This window comes from Pyrus communis, chromosome 4, assembly GCF_041283825.1.
Source record: "Pyrus communis isolate YQ-2024b chromosome 4, ASM4128382v1, whole genome shotgun sequence".
Lineage (NCBI taxonomy): Eukaryota > Viridiplantae > Streptophyta > Magnoliopsida > Rosales > Rosaceae > Pyrus > Pyrus communis.
This window is the reverse complement of record NC_142568.1, coordinates 13,238,914-13,256,929: the sequence shown is the minus strand read 5'-3', so window position 1 is coordinate 13,256,929 and position 18,016 is coordinate 13,238,914. Positions and strand designations below refer to the sequence as shown.

Below are 18,016 nucleotides of genomic sequence, written 5' to 3'. Positions count from 1 at the left end.
ACTCCCCTGATTGAAGATCAAACTCTATTTAGCGCAGCGTCAAGAGCGTGCTAATAACGTGTTGTTGACATAATTTACTGAACAATTATGGAGGCCAGAGAGGGAGCGCGGCACAGAGAGAAGAGAGATATGTAATTGTGAGGTGTGTTATATTCCACCCCATTGTGTCTTTATTTATAGTCGTAGGGAAGATTAACTTCTTACCCTAGTAGGATTAGAACTCTAATAGGATAATATCTAATCTAAATGGGGTGTATTCAATTGGGAATTTGAGAGATTTTAATGGATTTATAAATCCATGGATTTTTTATAGAATTTAACTGATTTGTAGAGATTCCATGTAAAATTTTGATTCAATTCTATTGAAATCTCATGGGGAGATGTGAGATTTGTAGATGCTTAAAAAACACTACAAAATCTCTTTAATTCCCTCTAATTCCTCAATTTTTCCAAATTCTTTAAATTCAAATTTTAATTGAATACACTTGAAATGTTATAAACTTCTTTAAAATTCTAATTGAATACACCGGATTTCTAAGGATTTTAATAAACTATACACATTGAATTTCAAAGAATCACTTAAAATTCTGATTGAATGCACCTAGATTCATGAAAAGAATTAAAATCCCTCAAAATTCTATTTGAATACACCCTCTTAAGAGATATGGTAGAATCTCATAAGGATATCCTAAATATGTTAGGATTTATACAATCACATTTCTAATTTAATAGGACTGCAACAAGAGTAGTTTTGTCATTTTAATTTTTATTTAGCATAATTATTTACTGAATGACCAAAATGATTGATGGTGAACAATCTCAGGGACCACTTGTATTGATCTCAAATATTAAAGATCAAAGTGAAAAATTGTGCAAATCTCAAATATCATTTTAGCTAAAAAGCATTTCTGAAATAAAATTCCTAAGTTCATATATATGCAGGACTACTTGACCTGCACTCAGTCCCGTTCCCATCTTATACCCTTTTCGTCTCACTTTCCAACCCTCCATTCACACTTAAATTAGCATTTACCAGCTGCGGAAATTAATTAAATGACTATCCACCCTGTACATATATTTGTAAACTTTTACATACTTGTTTGCTTAACATCAAAGGAGGGAAGTCGAAGAATAGGATGAGAAAGTTCAAATGGAAAAATTGCTATCACTTAACCACATAATTTTGAGATTAAGAACGAATTTTAAACTCATATTTCACACAATAATTCCGAATTCGATTTCTGTCTTTGCTAAGCTACCGACTAATCTCTTTTTTGAAAAAGAGAAAAATTGCTAGCACTTCTCTTTGTGTATATATAATATTTTGGTAAATTGGTTGAGGTTTGTGCTGACTCTATTGACTGATTCAAAAGTCAACAGGTGCCGTGTGGAGGCTCTTGTCTCTACAAGTTTAAGCCATCGACTGCTCTTTCTCTAGCTTCACAGGTCATTCGGTGCAAATTAACTAAGTGGGTTTCTCTCAAAGCTCCTCACTCGTTAGAAATTTGTGAACTTTACGAGCCAGAGGACTTATTTCTGTGCAATCAGACTGAGATCATAAAAACAGGTGCTTTCTATTTACTTGTTTTTCCCAGAATTTCAATTTTTTCGTTATATTATTATTATTATTATTTCTTTTGTTTGAGTTGGCTTTGTTAGATATGTTTATGATGGAAATGATTGAGAATGTGTCTGAATTTGATTTTTCTTGGGTTCTAATGAAGATTGATAAATGAAGTTGGTTTATTTAACATAGTTGGTGTGAAATCTGTTAACAGAAGACTTGACGCAAAATCGAGCGTAATGATGCTGTAGAATTCGTACAGGGCACCCATTTAGAGGGATAATGCTTTGTTGTTGTTGTTGTTTGTTTGTGATGAAATCTGGGTCTTTAGGATTAGTTGGATTTATGTAAAATGAAGAAAGCACAGTGGATGTCTAATTTATGCTGGATATTGTTGGTAAGAAAACCAGAAAATGAATGAGAATAACGGGTATTGGAGTTTTATTTAACTACTAGATATTGGTTTTGAACTTTTGATCAAGTTAATAGATGAGAAAAAAATATGATTACTTGTTAGATGTTACATAGTTGTATCTGATCCTCTCGGGGGTACTCGCGAAAGACCTGTACTAGGAAAGAAAACCAGCAGTTGTAAACAAGTTAAAATCTTTAATTTGAGCTGTGTGATATTTGTTCATCATAGTAATGATCACATTTGCAGAATTGGTGAGTGACATTTTGTAGTGTTTGCTTTATGTGTCTTTTCTTATCATACTTTCAATGGTTTTGATTCTTGAATTGTAGCTTTTTATGGACTCCCTAATTCTAAGGCTTTCTTCAGCTACCGAATCTTAGGTGAGGATTAGAGCACTTCATAACGTTAGGAGATATGAAGTGCTTCTCATTCTACATTGGAGAAAAGAAGGACGAACCAAAGAGTACAAATACAACTTTTACCGATGCTGATATGAAGAGATCTGGATCTGAGTTAGATTCACAGAATATCTCTGATGCGAGCACAGAATCCCTGAGGAGGAACCAATATCCTAGCTTCTCTCAGAGACCCAGCAACCTCAGAGTATTCTCAGTTTCGGAGCTGAAGTCTGCCACGAAGAACTTTAGCCGCTCTGTCATGGTTGGAGAGGGCGGGTTTGGGTGTGTCTATAAAGGGCTGATTAAAAGTGAAGAAGATCCTTCTAAAAAACTTGAAGTTGCCGTGAAACAGCTCAGTAAAAGAGGCTTGCAGGCAAGACTGTTTTTCAATTGGCATAACTTTGATAGAGTAATGTTATTCATACCATGTTTTTATACCACATTTCTATATAAACTATCAAAGACATTGCTTTCTTGTTTCTTTTATTGGTTATTAGCAGACTGAGTCCTTTCTTTCATCATTTACTAGTTTTGCTTCTTCCTAATTTGGAGAAAAACATTGTCCTGCACTTACTGGTAATGTAGTTTTATCCTTATCTCCGAGTTTGTTAATCGAACTGATATAAAGTCTAATAAGATGCCTTGTTTCCATGTATGTGCAAAAAAACAAATTCGGTCTAAACTAAAGATTCCGCCTTTTTGCTACCAGGGGCACAAGGAATGGGTGACAGAAGTTAATGTTCTTGGGGTGGTCGAGCATCCAAACCTTGTCAAACTAGTGGGCTACTGTGCTGAGGATGATGAACGAGGAATCCAACGACTTCTAATTTATGAATACATGCCTAATGGAAGTGTAGAGAACCATTTAGCCAGTCGTTTAGATCCTCTTTCATGGGCCATGAGATTGAGAATAGCACAAGATGCTGCTCGTGGCTTGGCATACTTACATGAAGAAATGGACTTTCAGGTACTTTTAAATTTTGTTTTCGTTTTCATTTTGTAACGGTGTCCCTTTTTATGCATTTGATATTTGTTTTAAAAGTTAAGAAATGAAAAGAGGAGGGAGGGGAGAGGGAATAAGTTTGTGTGCTGACATTTTTCTATGTTTTTGTTCTAGATCATTTTCAGGGATTTTAAATCTTCAAATATTCTTCTGGATGATCAATGGAATGCAAAGCTATCAGACTTCGGAATGGCTAGGTTGGGCCCGTCAGAAGGATTAACCCACGTCTCAACAGCGGTATGATTTTATACAAATGATCTGATTATAATTACCGCCCATTACATAATTCAATATCCTTCAAACTATGTGCTACACTCTTGCGCTCACATGGCTGGGGATTTTTAATCAGGTTGTTGGAACCATGGGATACGCAGCACCTGAGTATATCCAGACCGGACGTCTAACATCTAAGAATGATGTGTGGAGCTATGGGGTCTTCCTTTATGAACTCATCACAGGTAGGCGTCCTCTAGATCGAAACCGCCCTAAGAGTGAGCAGAAGCTCTTAGAGTGGGTAAAGCCTTACCTGTCAGACGTTAAGAAGTTCCGGCTAATAATTGACCCTAAGCTTGAAGGTAAATACCCCCTCAAATCAGCTCAAAGGCTTGCAATTGTAGCCAACAAATGCTTGGTCAGACTCCCCAAGAATCGTCCTATGATGAGCGAGGTATTGGAGATGGTAAATCAAATTATAGAGGCTCCATCAGGCCAAAAGAAAACTATGGAGGTACCCTCAATCGAAAAGAAAATAAGGGAGGTACCATCAAGCCAAAACAAGTTTATGAAGACACCAACAGGAACGGAAAGTGAGCAACTGCCCCCCAAGAATTTAGCACCAATAGAAACTTGCCGGGATGTTGAAACAATGAACCAGAGAAGAAATGTGGATTTGAGGAGGAGAGAAACTGGATGGTTGTCTCGCTCGTGGACACCAAAATTTTTAAGGACATGATTGTAAGTGCATTTTTGCAATCTGGTCCTAGTGTGATTAGGACTTATATGAAATTGGTTCATTGTTGTGTGGCGTCTCAGTCTATTAATGTATAGTCATGTGTAAGTTTCTTTTTCGTATGACGATGTATTATTGGATCGGGTCGATATGGCAACCGTGAATTCGTTTTATACAAGCGGCTCTCATTTATTAAAAGTACATTGGCACTATCGATACTTGCCACATTGCTCAATTATCGTACAATTGTTTTTTCAGACTTAAAACTGAAAAGTCATGTTACTTAACTCATTCGTCGACATATTCAGGGATGGACCGACTAACTTTTGATCTATCCATAATTGTCTCTACTTCGTTGGGAGAAGACTCAAGTTAGAGTAACATGTACATACAACGAGAAATTACAAACCAAGTCAACTATAAAACAAACTTGGGGCCATAAAATGATTGGATCATAAACTTTAGGTTCACGAAATCACTGAATTATTGACGCAGTTTTGGACCATTATGATTAATTGTTTGTTACGTGTAAACCAAGTCGTTGCACATCCCAGAATCAGAAGCCAACATTCTTCACTGAATTCATAAAACAACTGGCTTTTGAAGACCTCACATGTATAGAAATTGGAATATATATATATATATATATATATATATATATATATACACATATATACATATATATGTATGTATATATGTATGTATGTATGTATGTATGTATGTATATGTATATGTATATGTATATGTATCTATCTTCAACTTCAACTGTGGTGCCTAATTGACGAGCCACAATTGACTATAACACTTATATAGATTAGCTTACTATTGCTCAACTTCAACTTCGGGTCCGGAGGGGATCCTGTTCTATTTTACAAAACCAGCTTACTTTTGAAAGTTAAGTCTGCCAAGCTAGCAGCCACCTAAATTGGCTTTTGAATATCACAAGTAAGCGATTGACAATTTGGGTCCTTAAAATATTATGTGGTTGATCCAGGTAATTTCCTTATGATAACAATTATTCACATTATAAATTAATTTCTAAAAATCATCTTTAAATAATGAGATTTTATTTATCGAAGTGTATAAAAACAGATGGTTGGAATCGATAAAAGTATTATGAACTATATACATGTTTGCTACATTTTATTGACCAAACAACCTTTGTTTTAATTGAAATTTTGTAGAGATAATCTACATGTAACAATTACAATATTAACGGTTTTGATTGTAAACACAAAATTATGTGAATCAACTACGAAGCATTTTGAGGAGGAATGTTTTCTCGTCTTTGATTAGCATATGGGATGTGTTTTATTTTCTTAATACATAATAAGGAAGAAATATATATATATATATATATATATATATATATATATATATATATATATATGTACACACACACACACACACACCAACTGGGGCGGAACTTAACAGCAGGCGGCAAAGCCGTTCATAGAATTCAGAGTGCGGAAGTAAAATACATATAAACATTGGAGTAATTCAAGATAATGATATAAGAAGAATTGAGGTTGGTTGAAACGGAACATCCAAGTATGATTAGCAATTACATGAATGCAAACGATCAAGCTAAACATAGATGTTATATCCATGAAAATAATGAATTAAAATTAATGATGCAGATAAGTTTTGAAAATAGATTTTATTGAAAACTTACTGCAATGCAGATTACAAACTGATTTTGCCTAATGGCAGATGAGGAATGTAAGTAAGTTGGAGCTCGCAGGCATCCTGGATAATATTATGTATTACAAGTGTTTGATTATTTTCACAGAAAATGTTCTCTGTTCTTTCGAATACGCAGAGAAGTCGTTGGAACTGAGTCCCCTTGCTCTGAAAATGAGCTCCTCTTTTATGGTGTGAGGAGAATGGTTGATGCTTGCAATTTAGATCCGGGAATCCCGTTGGCATGTGCTGAGAGCTGGAAAAGCTGGCTGAATGATGAGATTTCACTGTGGAATCACGCTATCTTTTACAAAAGCTGAATGAACAATGAGTTTTCTGCTTTTCATTGTTGTTGAATAATGGCTTGTCTGAGGATGAAATGATGGCAGCTACTGCTGATGATGCTGAATTCGGATACGATCACAAGAGCAAATAATGCATTAATGTGGGTTCAAAAATCAAACGGATCTTGGGCATCTTGGAGATCCACTTGATCTGCCCATTTGGCGGGAAGTTGGGACGAGGCATCAGAGGCGTCTGAATCCGAGTCTGAACTTCCTTTCTTCTGCAGCATTGCTGCTTCTGCCATGAGTTGTTGGGCTAAATCCAGAAGCTGGGTAGTCTTTGAAGTTTTTTCTTTCTTTGAGCTGGAGGATCTGGTTGACTTGGCTTTTCCTTTGAGGGAGGAAGATGGACTAATGTCTGATAGGGATTGAACTGGTTCCTGAGCTTTTGGCAGTTCAGGAAATTGCTGAGTGTCTGGCAAAGCCTGTGAAGACGGTGCAGAAATTGATGGAGCTGAACTCTGAGGAAATTCTGCATATATATATATATGTTGGTTTAGCAAATCTAATATAGAACGCACTCTCAAATGCGTACAAACATTTTGCAACTTTTTGTTATTTATTTTTATTTTAGTTTATACAAGCGATAATCCACACTACGCAAGATAATTTGAGTGCCGGAAATAGAGTTTTGCCAGCTGACATTGTCTGATTATTAGCCTAGCAATGTTAAAAAAACACTTAATCCGAAAGTGAATATTGACTTTGCTAGTAACTTATTCATGAAGATGCTTATAAAAAGCCTAAAAGTGATTATTGACTTTGTTAATACGTAGTTTAGCAAAATTAACTGTTCTCTCTTCTTTTTTGGAATAAAAAACTCACATAAAAGTTATGAAACGTGCAAAGAAAATTGCCGATCGATAAAAGCATTTTTGTTCTTTTAAACTTAAAGTAAGGGAGAGAGAGGATCCCTTCTTTTGTGAGGATTCTTGCCGGATCTTCTTTGTAAAGATTTCGGAAATTCTTAAATCATATCCGTTCATCGTATATCGTACGGTTAGAAATCATTGTAATTTTTTTTATTTAAAATTAAATATAAACAATACCTGACAAAAACTGGCTACACAATATACGATGAATGAATGTGATCGAAAGATCCTCGAAATCCTCACAAAGAGGATCCAGCGAGGATCCTCTCTCAAAGTAAGGTTAGCAAAAGCTAATTATGTAGTTATTTTATAGGAGCTTGATGTAAACTTTTGGTCAACATACAACAGGTGATACTTGCAGCTTAATTCTATAAAAAATAAAAAATAAAAAATAAAAAAAATTAAGGATTTGGCCAAGTGAGAGAAAAGCATGTATCCCATCCCACAATCATCTACATTTAGGAGTCTTCTTCTCTTAGAGTTCATGGTACAAAAAAATTGTCGCAATTCACCGTTTAATTTAAATTCAACGACAGAGGAAAAAGTACAATTTTAAAAATTCATAACTACTCACCGTTAGATTAAAATTGAACAATTAGCGATCACTTCCATGAGGTAAAAGAACAGGTCTGCTACATCTAGGGCTTGATTAGTTTTCGAAACCAAGTATTCCTATTATATTTTCTCCAACAACAAAAGCTGCAGGATGACAGAGGGAGACTTTTACAGAAAGTAACCAAGTAAAGAAGCTGGAAATATGTCACTAATTTGACTCAAATGAAACGGTAATTAAGACACAAAAGTACATTGAGGATGAAACAAGAACACATTTTTACTTCCCTTTCAAAATTGACTTGAAGATTTTTTGATGATATTCCGCTAGGAATACTGTCGAAATATGTCACAAATTTTACTCAAATGCATGTGAAACTAAGCATATTTGTTATCATTTTGATATCTAATTGTAGCTGATCCGCTAATAACTCCTTTTTGGTGAATTATAACGTTGTAAAAATAGTCTGCAACATTCATCTTTTGTTATTTTCATTGAACATAGTGTAGAATAAATACAGTATAATTAGAGATTGCATGACGTTGGAAGTGTTTTAAATCCAATCATAAGATGATATTGTACGGACATTTCACATATTAAACTAATTCAATTTAATTTAAGGGTAAATGTTATTGTTTAAAGCTATCTCATTACATGTTATACACCTAAACAATAAGTCTAAGGAATTGTTGACCCTAAAAACTACTTTGCCTACGTGGTACACAGACCGAATAGCTAATAAGCTAATTATGTCCTTTGGTCGAATGTGGGGCATGCCAACTCATCAGCCAAGCTCAGCTGGGGAGTGAATGAATGTTGATGTGGCATTGGACACGCTGGTGGCTTCTAAATCTTGCATCTACGACCAAGGAAGGAACATGTCTCGGCCTTCGGGTTCTAGAGCTTGAAGACAAGGCTGCGAGTTTTTGCAAAGTTCACGAATCGTCGGCACTGGATTTGGAGACTGTAATTATAATCATGAGAATATAGGTGCGCTAAATTGGTTCCAGACTGTATGGACACAAGTACTCGAAGGAGATGTGTGTCTTGATTGTAAGTATGGTTCAACCATTTAAGTGTTGAACTCTAAAATGCACTTGTGAATATCCAGTCATAAAATATCAACTTCGACTTTCAGTGTTCCGAATGTCAAGTAACCTAGTAACACCTTACTTTGCCGAGAAGGCTCTCCCAACAAAGACTCAGAAAATCCTTGCTGACCAAAACTTGGATAGATAACCAATCAGCCTCGAAGTAGTGCTTTTTATCCAAACTAAAGGTGTTCCTCGGTCGGCTAATTCTACGTCTCCAGTGCTGTTTATCCAAACTGAAGATATTGCGGGTTGCCAACATAATGTTGTTTGTCCAAACTAAAGGTATGTTGGCGGGGAAAAAAGGGTAAAATACAAATCTCAAGATGTTTGAGAGGTTTTGCGTAAAGTGAGAGTTTGCGCAGGCAATTTTGTGGGTTGATTTGGAGGAAGGCTTGAATGATGCACTTCCATCTCTATTTATAGTAGCAATTCCCACATGGCATAAGTAGAATCTTACTCGGCCTACAATTCCTAGATCAAATCTGAATGAACTTCGTCTAATCCTAGTTTTTGAATCCAGTCCTGTTATCCTTTAAATTCAACCCTTGATACTTGACATCTTTTCTTATTCGAGGCATAATTGGCCTCCAAGGACTCTTTGTTATACTAGGATTCGGCTGACTCTTCTGTTCAAATAAGATTGAATTCTGATAGGATTTGGCCAAACTTTATTGAGCTGGGCTATTCTTGAAAATATTATGAGATTCTTGATGTCCCATACATTAGGCCGAGGTATTGGCTTGGCCCAAAAAGGTCATGTTGGGTCCAAACAGGAATATGTAATATATAGAATGTAATTTAAGGAAGTTAGATTCATGAGACTCTTCTCTCTCATACACATATATTAAGCGTTCATGTTCAAAGAATTGTTAATTAGACATTGACAATCCGATAAGACTAGTACATATGATGTTTTCTCTCTTTAGGGAGTGACTGGCCTCGAGTCATGGTGTGAAAAAAGACACTAAAGCAAGTGTATAGATGCTAAATAGAGAGTGACAGTGATATCCCCTCCCGAATTTTATTGACTTATATCATTATTAAAGTATTTGGAGATTTAATGGAAGTTAGTTCGTTAAATTTTCCAATTTTGAGAAAAGTGAAATTTGGGATATTTTGATAATTTTCCAAACATCTATATATAGGGGTAGATTGATGTGATATATAATAGCACTCAAATTAAACCCTCTTGTTGACAATTGTAGTAAAGATGCAAGTAGGGATCGTTATAGGCCGGGGATTAGGAGGGATTGCTAATCTACTTAAAACTGACTTTAAAACATAAAACTAGGCTTGAAAACACTTAACTAGACTTATATGACTCAAAACAAACTAAAAAGACTCAAAACAACACAAAACAATAAAAAAGACTCAAACTAGACACTAGGACTTACTTTGGATGAAAATTGAATTGATTTTGACTCTGAACACTTAAAAACACAAATTAGGATAGATTCTAACTAATTTGACATAACAAAGTAAAGGGGATTAGGTTTTTGACGAATTTAAAGTAAAAACAAGTAAATTGCAGAAACTAAGTAAAGGAATGTGAATTTGGGTGAATTGATAGGTGATTAGCTAGCTAGAGGGTCCTTCTTCACACATGACACACTTGCATACAAATTGATTTCCAGTTACTTTTCCAATAAACCATGAACCTCAACACCCCAGATTAACCGTGACATCACTAATTAACCCTCAGATTTTCCTTAAGTCATTGAATTGGATGAAATACGAATCGGCAACCAAATTATTCTTCAATAGTTCCCTACATGAACAGCATAATGGAGATACAATCAAAGATCATTAAGCTTTGTGAAAATCATAAGCAGTGACAAGGCATTCGTAACTACGACATCATGATACTCATGCCAGGAATTCAACTTAACACGATTGTGACCAGCGACCTGCACTACTTATGAATATAAGTTTATAACGATTATGTGAAACTCCCTTATATTCTAGCATCAAATTCATGCATGCAAACTAAGTGTGCGCCCTTAATCAACATACGAGAATAAGTTCTTAATCCAACAGTAAAGCAAATTGCATTCACGATTTATGAAATCACAACTGGAGTTAATCAATTCATATTGCAAATATAATCATGGTTTCAAAGTCTCCTCTAGCTAATACGAGTTTAGCCTTTCATGTTCACAGCAAAACAAAGCAAATATAAATTAAACATTGAAAACAAAGATTGAATGCACCTAGAAACGCTCCAACAATCCAACAATCTTGAATGGAAAGCATAGCTCCAAGAGGTCTTCTCTCCTTCTTCTTTGCTGCGGCACAAGGGTGAATGGGTGTGAAATTGGGTTGTGGTGGATGGATGGTAGGTGGTGCGTGACACACCCCGACCGAGGTCGGAGCGTGCTGGCCGTCACACTAAGGTGACGTAGCCATGTGCACGTGCGGAAGCTAATAAAGTAGTAATATAAAAGTACGAATAATAAAAAAAAACTAGCATACAAAGTACTAAAACAAGTGCTAGTAAGTGAGATACAATTTCAGAGCAGGTCTACAGCAGTCCAAAAGAAAGTTGCGACAAAAGTACACCCGAAGGTGACCCTACGCTGATGAGTATCTGTCAGAAAAGCCGGGAGAATCCTCTGGGAAAACCACCGAAACTGCTAATCAACTAGAACCTGGAGGGGCGCAAAACAAAGCGTGAGTGGGCAAAAACAAAGCTCTTTGAAAACCATTTAGCAAAATACATTCTAACCCCTCGTCGTAAAACCTGTATACTTCCCAGAAAATAAACATATAAACGTATGTATAAATATGCCAATCATGCTCAAGTGTATGCCAATCATGCTCAAGATATGCCATGCCAAAGCCTCATAATGAATGTAAGTGCCCAGGTATAAATCATATCAATATCGTAACATCTGGCAGCCGGAGTCACCTAACGTGACCTGTACGGCTGCATCTAGAGCTCAAATCTCAACTCAATAACTGAACCTGCCCACGAGTCGGAACCACTCAAAGTGGTCTGTACGACAGGCCTGGGTGTAACATATATATACGCTCTAGTGCTACGATCACGTGAAGGCTGTGCGAATAATCGCGGGTCACCTACGAGTCGGAACCACCTAAAGTGGTATGTACGACGGGCCTATGCACCTAACTTGGATCCAAGCTGAGCGTGTGGTGCGGGAGGTGAACATCATGTGAAGGACTGTGCCCTACTCTGGGCGGGAGCACTAACACCGGGGGTGCAGGTTATGAGCTCTCTAAGTCTCTCAAACTACTGCTGAAAGTAAATATGAATACCACTTACTTGGCACTTACCTGTGCGTCCACAGCACCCAATATGCATATATATGTATGCCACTACTAATGCGTGCAATGATGCATAAACGATAATAATAAAGTGCATGGCATAACATACATAACCCCTTTTTAATCAATTTCTGGGAATATAAATGTATATAGGTATATACGGAAAACAAAAGCCCACTCACTGGTATGTAGAAGGGTCGTAGCCCCCCTGCCTCGCGTGTGCACGCTCGTCCTCGGGGTACGTGTCACCTAAATGCGAAATAACTATAAAAACGTTAACTATAAAGCACATAACCAACTTCTCGTAATAACTTCTCATACATTGCTCAAAATGGACAAATGAATATACCAACGTGCTCTACACAACCTCAGGATCACAACCATATTTTTAAAATAATTTTCCTCCGCCGCACGCGCCCCCACGCGCCGGCCAAGGCACGGACCTACGCGCCCCCTACGCGCGGCCACGTGCCATGCACACTGACGGTGTCAACTGACGCCGTCAGGAATATTCCGTTGAACTAACGGAATATTCCGTTAAACCTAACCAGATGTTGTTAATGGCGTCAGGAATATTCCGTCAACTTTGACGGAATATCCCGTCTCCTTCTCCAATCAATCCCCGACGCCGGCGCCGTCGCCGGAAAACCTGCAAATCACGATTTCTCGCTCGTTTTTCCACCTTTTTCCACGTTTCTTGCACCAAAATCAACCCTAGAGCTAGTAGAACATGTCCCAACAAGTTTTAAGGCCTAAAATTACGAGATTATACCTGTCCAAATCTTCAAAACTCGGCCAACTCCACATCCAACGATCCTGACGTCCAAATTCACCCAACGAGCTACTCCCAAGCTCCTGGGAACCTCACAAACACAACTATAAGCTTCAAATGCCCAAAAACTCACTAAATTAATCTTGCATGAACAATAACTAAAACGGACATGGCGATATCGACGTGAAAACGTCGAAGTTCTTACCTGAAAATGGCACCACTGGACTCCTCTCAGCCTCACGAGCTTGATGGTGTACTTGGTTCCCTCGATCTGCTAAGGTTTGAGGGGTTTTGGGGTTTGTCCGTACGTTACAGAGAGAAGAGGAAGAAATGGAGCTCGGGGGGAAAGAGAGACAGGAAAGAGACAGAGGGAAAGGGAAAGTAACTGTGTGTGTGAGTGTGTGTGTGTGGTCCAACACATGCCACACCACACAAAACAACCCATAACGTGACAAAAACGAACTAAGGGTAATAATGTAATTTCGCACGTGTGTTTTAATATTTCCGGGACGGGATGTCACAGTGCGGATGTGCAAGGGAAGAATGATGGCTGAATGGTTGTATGAATGTATGATAAAAGGCTTTTTTTTTTTTTTCGTGCGGTAGATTGTGTCAAAATAAAAAGAGAAAGGGCAAGGCAATAATTAATTAATTTGGGAAAGATTAAAGACTCCAAATCCTCCAAGAAAAGAGTAACAAATCATAATCCCAAGAGGAAAAGGGAAGGGATTTGCGGTAGCATCCAAAGGGAAAGGGAAAGGAACTTGCACAACAAGGAAAGAAGGAGAAGAAAGAGAAAGGTGCGGCACCAAGGTAGGAATGTGATTTAGGCTTCTAGAACATATATTTAAGTGTCCCAATATATTTAGGAATCCCCCTTAACAGCTGGGAATTACATAGGAAAAGATCAGGATTGACTAAGTCAAAATAAGGAAGTTTGACTCATGTTTCCTTCTTTGTAGCTGATTCCTTTTCTTCCAAGTCTTGAATTAATTTCTTCCATCTTTTTAGCAGATTCCTAGCCTCCTTTGGTCTTCAATTTCATCCATCCACCTTACTCCATGCATGTGCTATCCATTCCAAGCCCAAAACTGCTCCAAAATGCACAAAAATGCACTTTCTTGCCACTTTAACCATTTGGACCTATAAACACACGAAAATAGCTTAAATCACTATAATAAATAGAAACTAACTAAGTAAATGCAAGGAAATAGGTTAACAAAGTTGCATAAATATACTTCTATCACAGATTTCTAGAAATTTCCATAAACTTTTCGAAACAGGAAAGTCTGGTTCCAAACCTGTTTCAGGGGCGAAAGGGACCAGTAACTAGGTTAATTTGACACGGTTGTTTCTTCTTCGTCTGACCTCTATTTGGGGTGATCTTGGTGTCTATGGTAAGCTCTTCACAAATTGAACGTCCTAGTGGCGTTAGATTTCTCGATTTCCCTATATTTCCAAATTGAAGCCGCAAAGTCCCTAAGGTTTTCTGGTTTTTTTTTTTTTTAATTTCCAGCAACTATTTCTATCGAGTAAGGTATGAAACTTCATCTACTCTTCATGATCTTTGAGTTTGTATGATTTACTCGTGCATTTGTAGTTGTTTTAGAGTTGGGTGTTGATAACCCTAGAAATTCAATCAACACGGCTGCCATCGCCCGTGTTCTCAAACCCTATCAACACAACTATCATCACACGTGTCGATGAGTGCAGCCAATCATAAGTTTCCTTAAGTAGCAGAGACCTTCTAGCGATCTTAGGAACCTGTATCTAATTAAATTTTCATATTCAATTATTTGGTGTGCTGATCAAATTGGACGGTCACTCATTTTTATAATTGGCGGAGATTCAATTGTCGAACCGTTGTCAACTTGTTATATGTTATAGTTTGATAGTTGAGAGAGCATAGTGGACTTACCTTTATAGATGTGACATTCCAGCTAAGGTATTACTAAGTTTGGTCTCATTTTGCATATTGGTATTACTAAGTTTCCCAAGTGGGGTATTATGCAATGTATTAGGTTCTTTGTAGCGGTGTTGGTGAATTTGGAAAGGCAAAGAACTCATGTGAGTGACTGGTGACTATAATATTATGTGATATGGTATTACTCGTGAAAATTCCCTTGTTATATATTATGTGGATATAACATGGATTTACATCTGGTTTTATAGAAATTTGTGCTACTATATACCAAAATTATGTTTCAAATGTTTGTGAAATAAGAGGGCAAGTAGAGGACCTCTAACCAATGTCATGGGGTTATGCAGCATTAGGTTTGCACCATGTAGCAGTGTGGTACATGGATGGTCCTGCTTGGTTAATCCGCATTGGCAACCCTATGATTGTGCTTGGTTAATCGGTGATGAATGATCTTCATTACTTAGATACGGTCATACGTACTTCACGAGTGATCATGCTTGGTTAATCTGCATTGGGTGATCATTGCCTACTAGTTTTCTTTGGAGTGGTTTTGCTTGGTTAATCTACATTGGGGGACTTTTTCCTATTCGATTACCTATTATTGGCTTCGACTAAACTGCGTCTGTGTATAACCGTAGTATGTTGTTACAGATATAAAGAATAGATTGAAGGCATGTGTGGGTCAATATAGAAAGAGATGATTGAATTAAATGGTTTACATGATAGTGTATCTAAAGTGTATGTATTCAGATGTGACTCATTTCTACTCGATACAAAAAGAGATGCAATGATGAAAAAGATGTTGATCTCATTCTTACACGTGGATGTAATATTGATGGCGCGTTATTCCTATACAACTTTGACTTTTGTGGTGATTGATTATTTTTTCAAAAGACGTGTGGTGAGTTTAAGGATATCCAGAATAGAGGAGCCATTCCTATATGTATTTACGGAGGCTTATAGTGGTTAAGTAATATAAATAAGTAACAACAAGATCTTTGTGATCATTTGGAAGAGATGAAAAGTGAGTGGTGGGTCACAACTTGAAGAATGATGATTGAATGATAATGATGGTGATTGGATCAATAGATTGACAAAGTATTCAAAGAAAAGCCTTGTGTGAGCACAACTAGTACTTTTATATTATACTTTATCCTTGTTATAAAGGTGTTGGAATATTTGTGATTGTACTTAAAACTATGATTTTACTTATAACCACATATGTCGTATTATTGTCACTCATATGAGCTTCACAACTTGTCTAGATTTTCCTTTGTCCGGTGTGCCACTCCTATAGTGCACAATTGTTTTGCAGAATAACAGGTAGCGATTAGAGAAAAGAATTTCAAGTGGTGTCGATGATGTGGGTAGTGCACTCAAAAATAGAGATTGTTACCCTTTATTGGACATTGTTTTCGTTGAAACTTTGGTGTATATTGTATGTATAAGTCTCAGTGACTCGATGTATTAAATATGTTGTACTACTACAGTCCTACTGTTAGGTGTCGATTCGAGGCGTATCCTAGATTGGGTTGCACAACTTTTAGTGGTATCAGAGAAATGGCCTATGTACCTTTGCATTTCAGCGGACGCTGATATTGTGGAGATTTTATTTGATGTTGGTTCTTTAAATTCTCCGATTTTGAGAAAAGTAAAATTAGCAATATTTTTGTAATTTTCCAAAAATCTATATAGAGGCGAACTTTCAGAAAATTCTAAAAACTTTCCGAAATAGGAAAGTTTGGTTTCAGACTTATTTTGGGGACAATTTCGACTTGCGGCCCACTTAATTTGACCAGGTCATTTCTCCTCCATCCTACCTCCGTTTGATGTTTATGGAATGCTTTTAACGAACTCAAAGTCCCAAGGGTTTTTTGGCAGTTTTCTCCTCTTTTTTTTGCATTGATTTCAACAACCATTTACATCGAATAAGGTATAAAACTTCATCTACTCTTCATAATCTTCAAGTTGGTATGGTTTATTCGTATATTGGTAATTATTTGAAAGTTAAGTGTTTAGAACCCTAGAAATTTGATTTTCTCTGATAATCTGGCCAATTTCTGGTTACAACTAGTCATCGGCCTAGCGATGAAAAGTGTTTCCCTTGTTAAGCTCTAGCTACCCCATGAATTTGAGGTCATTTGGATAAGGTTGAAATTTGGGTTTCTTAAAACCCACAACCACAGCTGCCACTTAAGGTGTGTGCAGTCAATCATGAGTTTTCCTAAGTACCAAAGACCTTCTAGTGATCTTGTGAACCTATGTCTAGCTCAGTTTTTCAAGATTCAATTGTTTTGTATGGTGATCAAATTAAACCGCCACTCACTCGTATGATTGGAAAAGATCCAATCGTTGGACCATTGTAAATTTGTCATATGTTGCGATTGGAGAAGTGTAGTGAACTTGTCTTTATGAATGCATCATTTTGGCTGGCATGCACTCAATTCACATGCAAGTGGCATTTGATCTTGTTTTGCATGTTGGTCTTACTAAGTTCCTAAGAGGGGTATTGTGTAATGTATTAGGTTCCTAAGAGCAGTGTTTGTGAATCTAAAAGAGTACGACTATAGTGCATGACTTCAACATTATGTGATACGGTTATTACCCATGAAAACAACTGTGTTATATACTGTGTAGATGCAAAATGCATTTACAAATGATTTTATAGAAATTTGTGCTACTATATACCTATTTTATGTTTCAAATGATTGTGTAATCAGATGGCTAATAGAAGACCGCTAACCAATGTCATGGGATCGCGTGGCATCGAGTTGCCACTGTGTAGCAGTGTGGTGCACGGATGGTTCTGCTCGGTTAATATGCATTGATGGACCATACTATTAAAAAGTTATGCTTGCTTCATCCGCATTGCGCAACTATGGGATCGTGCTTGGTTCATACGTTATGGGCGACCTTATTACTTAGGTATGGGTATATGTACTTTAGGGGTAAACATACTTGGTTAATCCACAATGGGCGATTACTATCTACCAATATTTTTAAAAGTGGTTCTACCTAGTTAATTTGCGTAGGGGGACCACTTCCACTTCCTATTCGGTTACCTATTATAGTCTTTAGACGAACTGTGTCTGTTTATAGCCCTATTATGTGTAAAAAAAAGAGATTGAAAGCTTGTGTGACTCAATCTAAAAAGAAACGATTG

General features: G+C 37.0%; 1 protein-coding gene and 1 long non-coding RNA gene across 5 annotated transcripts; one reads left to right on the top strand and one right to left on the bottom strand.

Moving 5' to 3' along the window:
• Positions 1-962: 962 nt before the first annotated feature.
• On the top strand, positions 963-4,541 carry LOC137723103 (serine/threonine-protein kinase PCRK1). Of its 3 annotated transcripts, none has more exons than XM_068462263.2 (5): positions 963-1,567; positions 2,346-2,750; positions 3,087-3,344; positions 3,495-3,617; positions 3,730-4,541. In XM_068462263.2, exons 2-5 carry the CDS (start codon positions 2,394-2,396, stop codon positions 4,330-4,332), a joined length of 1,341 nt encoding a protein of 446 aa, XP_068318364.1. In that variant the 5' UTR covers positions 963-1,567; positions 2,346-2,393; the 3' UTR covers positions 4,333-4,541. The 3 variants fall into 3 exon arrangements, with proteins under 3 accessions (XP_068318364.1, XP_088548647.1, XP_068318365.1); XM_088692521.1 differs by having other exon boundaries at positions 1,272-1,567; positions 2,360-2,750; XM_068462264.2 differs by having other exon boundaries at positions 1,273-1,567; positions 2,309-2,750.
• Positions 4,542-12,340: 7,799 nt separating this feature from the next.
• Positions 12,341-13,240, bottom strand: LOC148697480 (uncharacterized). Of its 2 annotated transcripts, none has more exons than XR_015961240.1 (3): positions 13,138-13,240; positions 12,933-13,015; positions 12,341-12,424 (listed from the first exon to the last, which is right to left on the bottom strand). It is a non-coding gene; the product is annotated as an uncharacterized LOC148697480 (long non-coding RNA). The 2 variants fall into 2 exon arrangements; XR_015961241.1 differs by having other exon boundaries at positions 12,341-12,409.
• Between the last annotated feature and the right edge of the window lie 4,776 nt (positions 13,241-18,016).

Bases quoted from the DNA above. Each gene is read 5' to 3' on its own strand.
- LOC137723103 (XM_068462263.2), top strand. From the start codon at position 2,394: ATGAAGTGCTTCTCATTCTACATTGGAGAAAAGAAGGACGAACCAAAG. The intron at 2,751-3,086 runs GCAAGACTGTTT...TTTTGCTACCAG, and splicing joins TCAGTAAAAGAGGCTTGCAG to GGGCACAAGGAATGGGTGAC. The intron at 3,618-3,729 runs GTATGATTTTAT...ATTTTTAATCAG, and splicing joins TAACCCACGTCTCAACAGCG to GTTGTTGGAACCATGGGATA.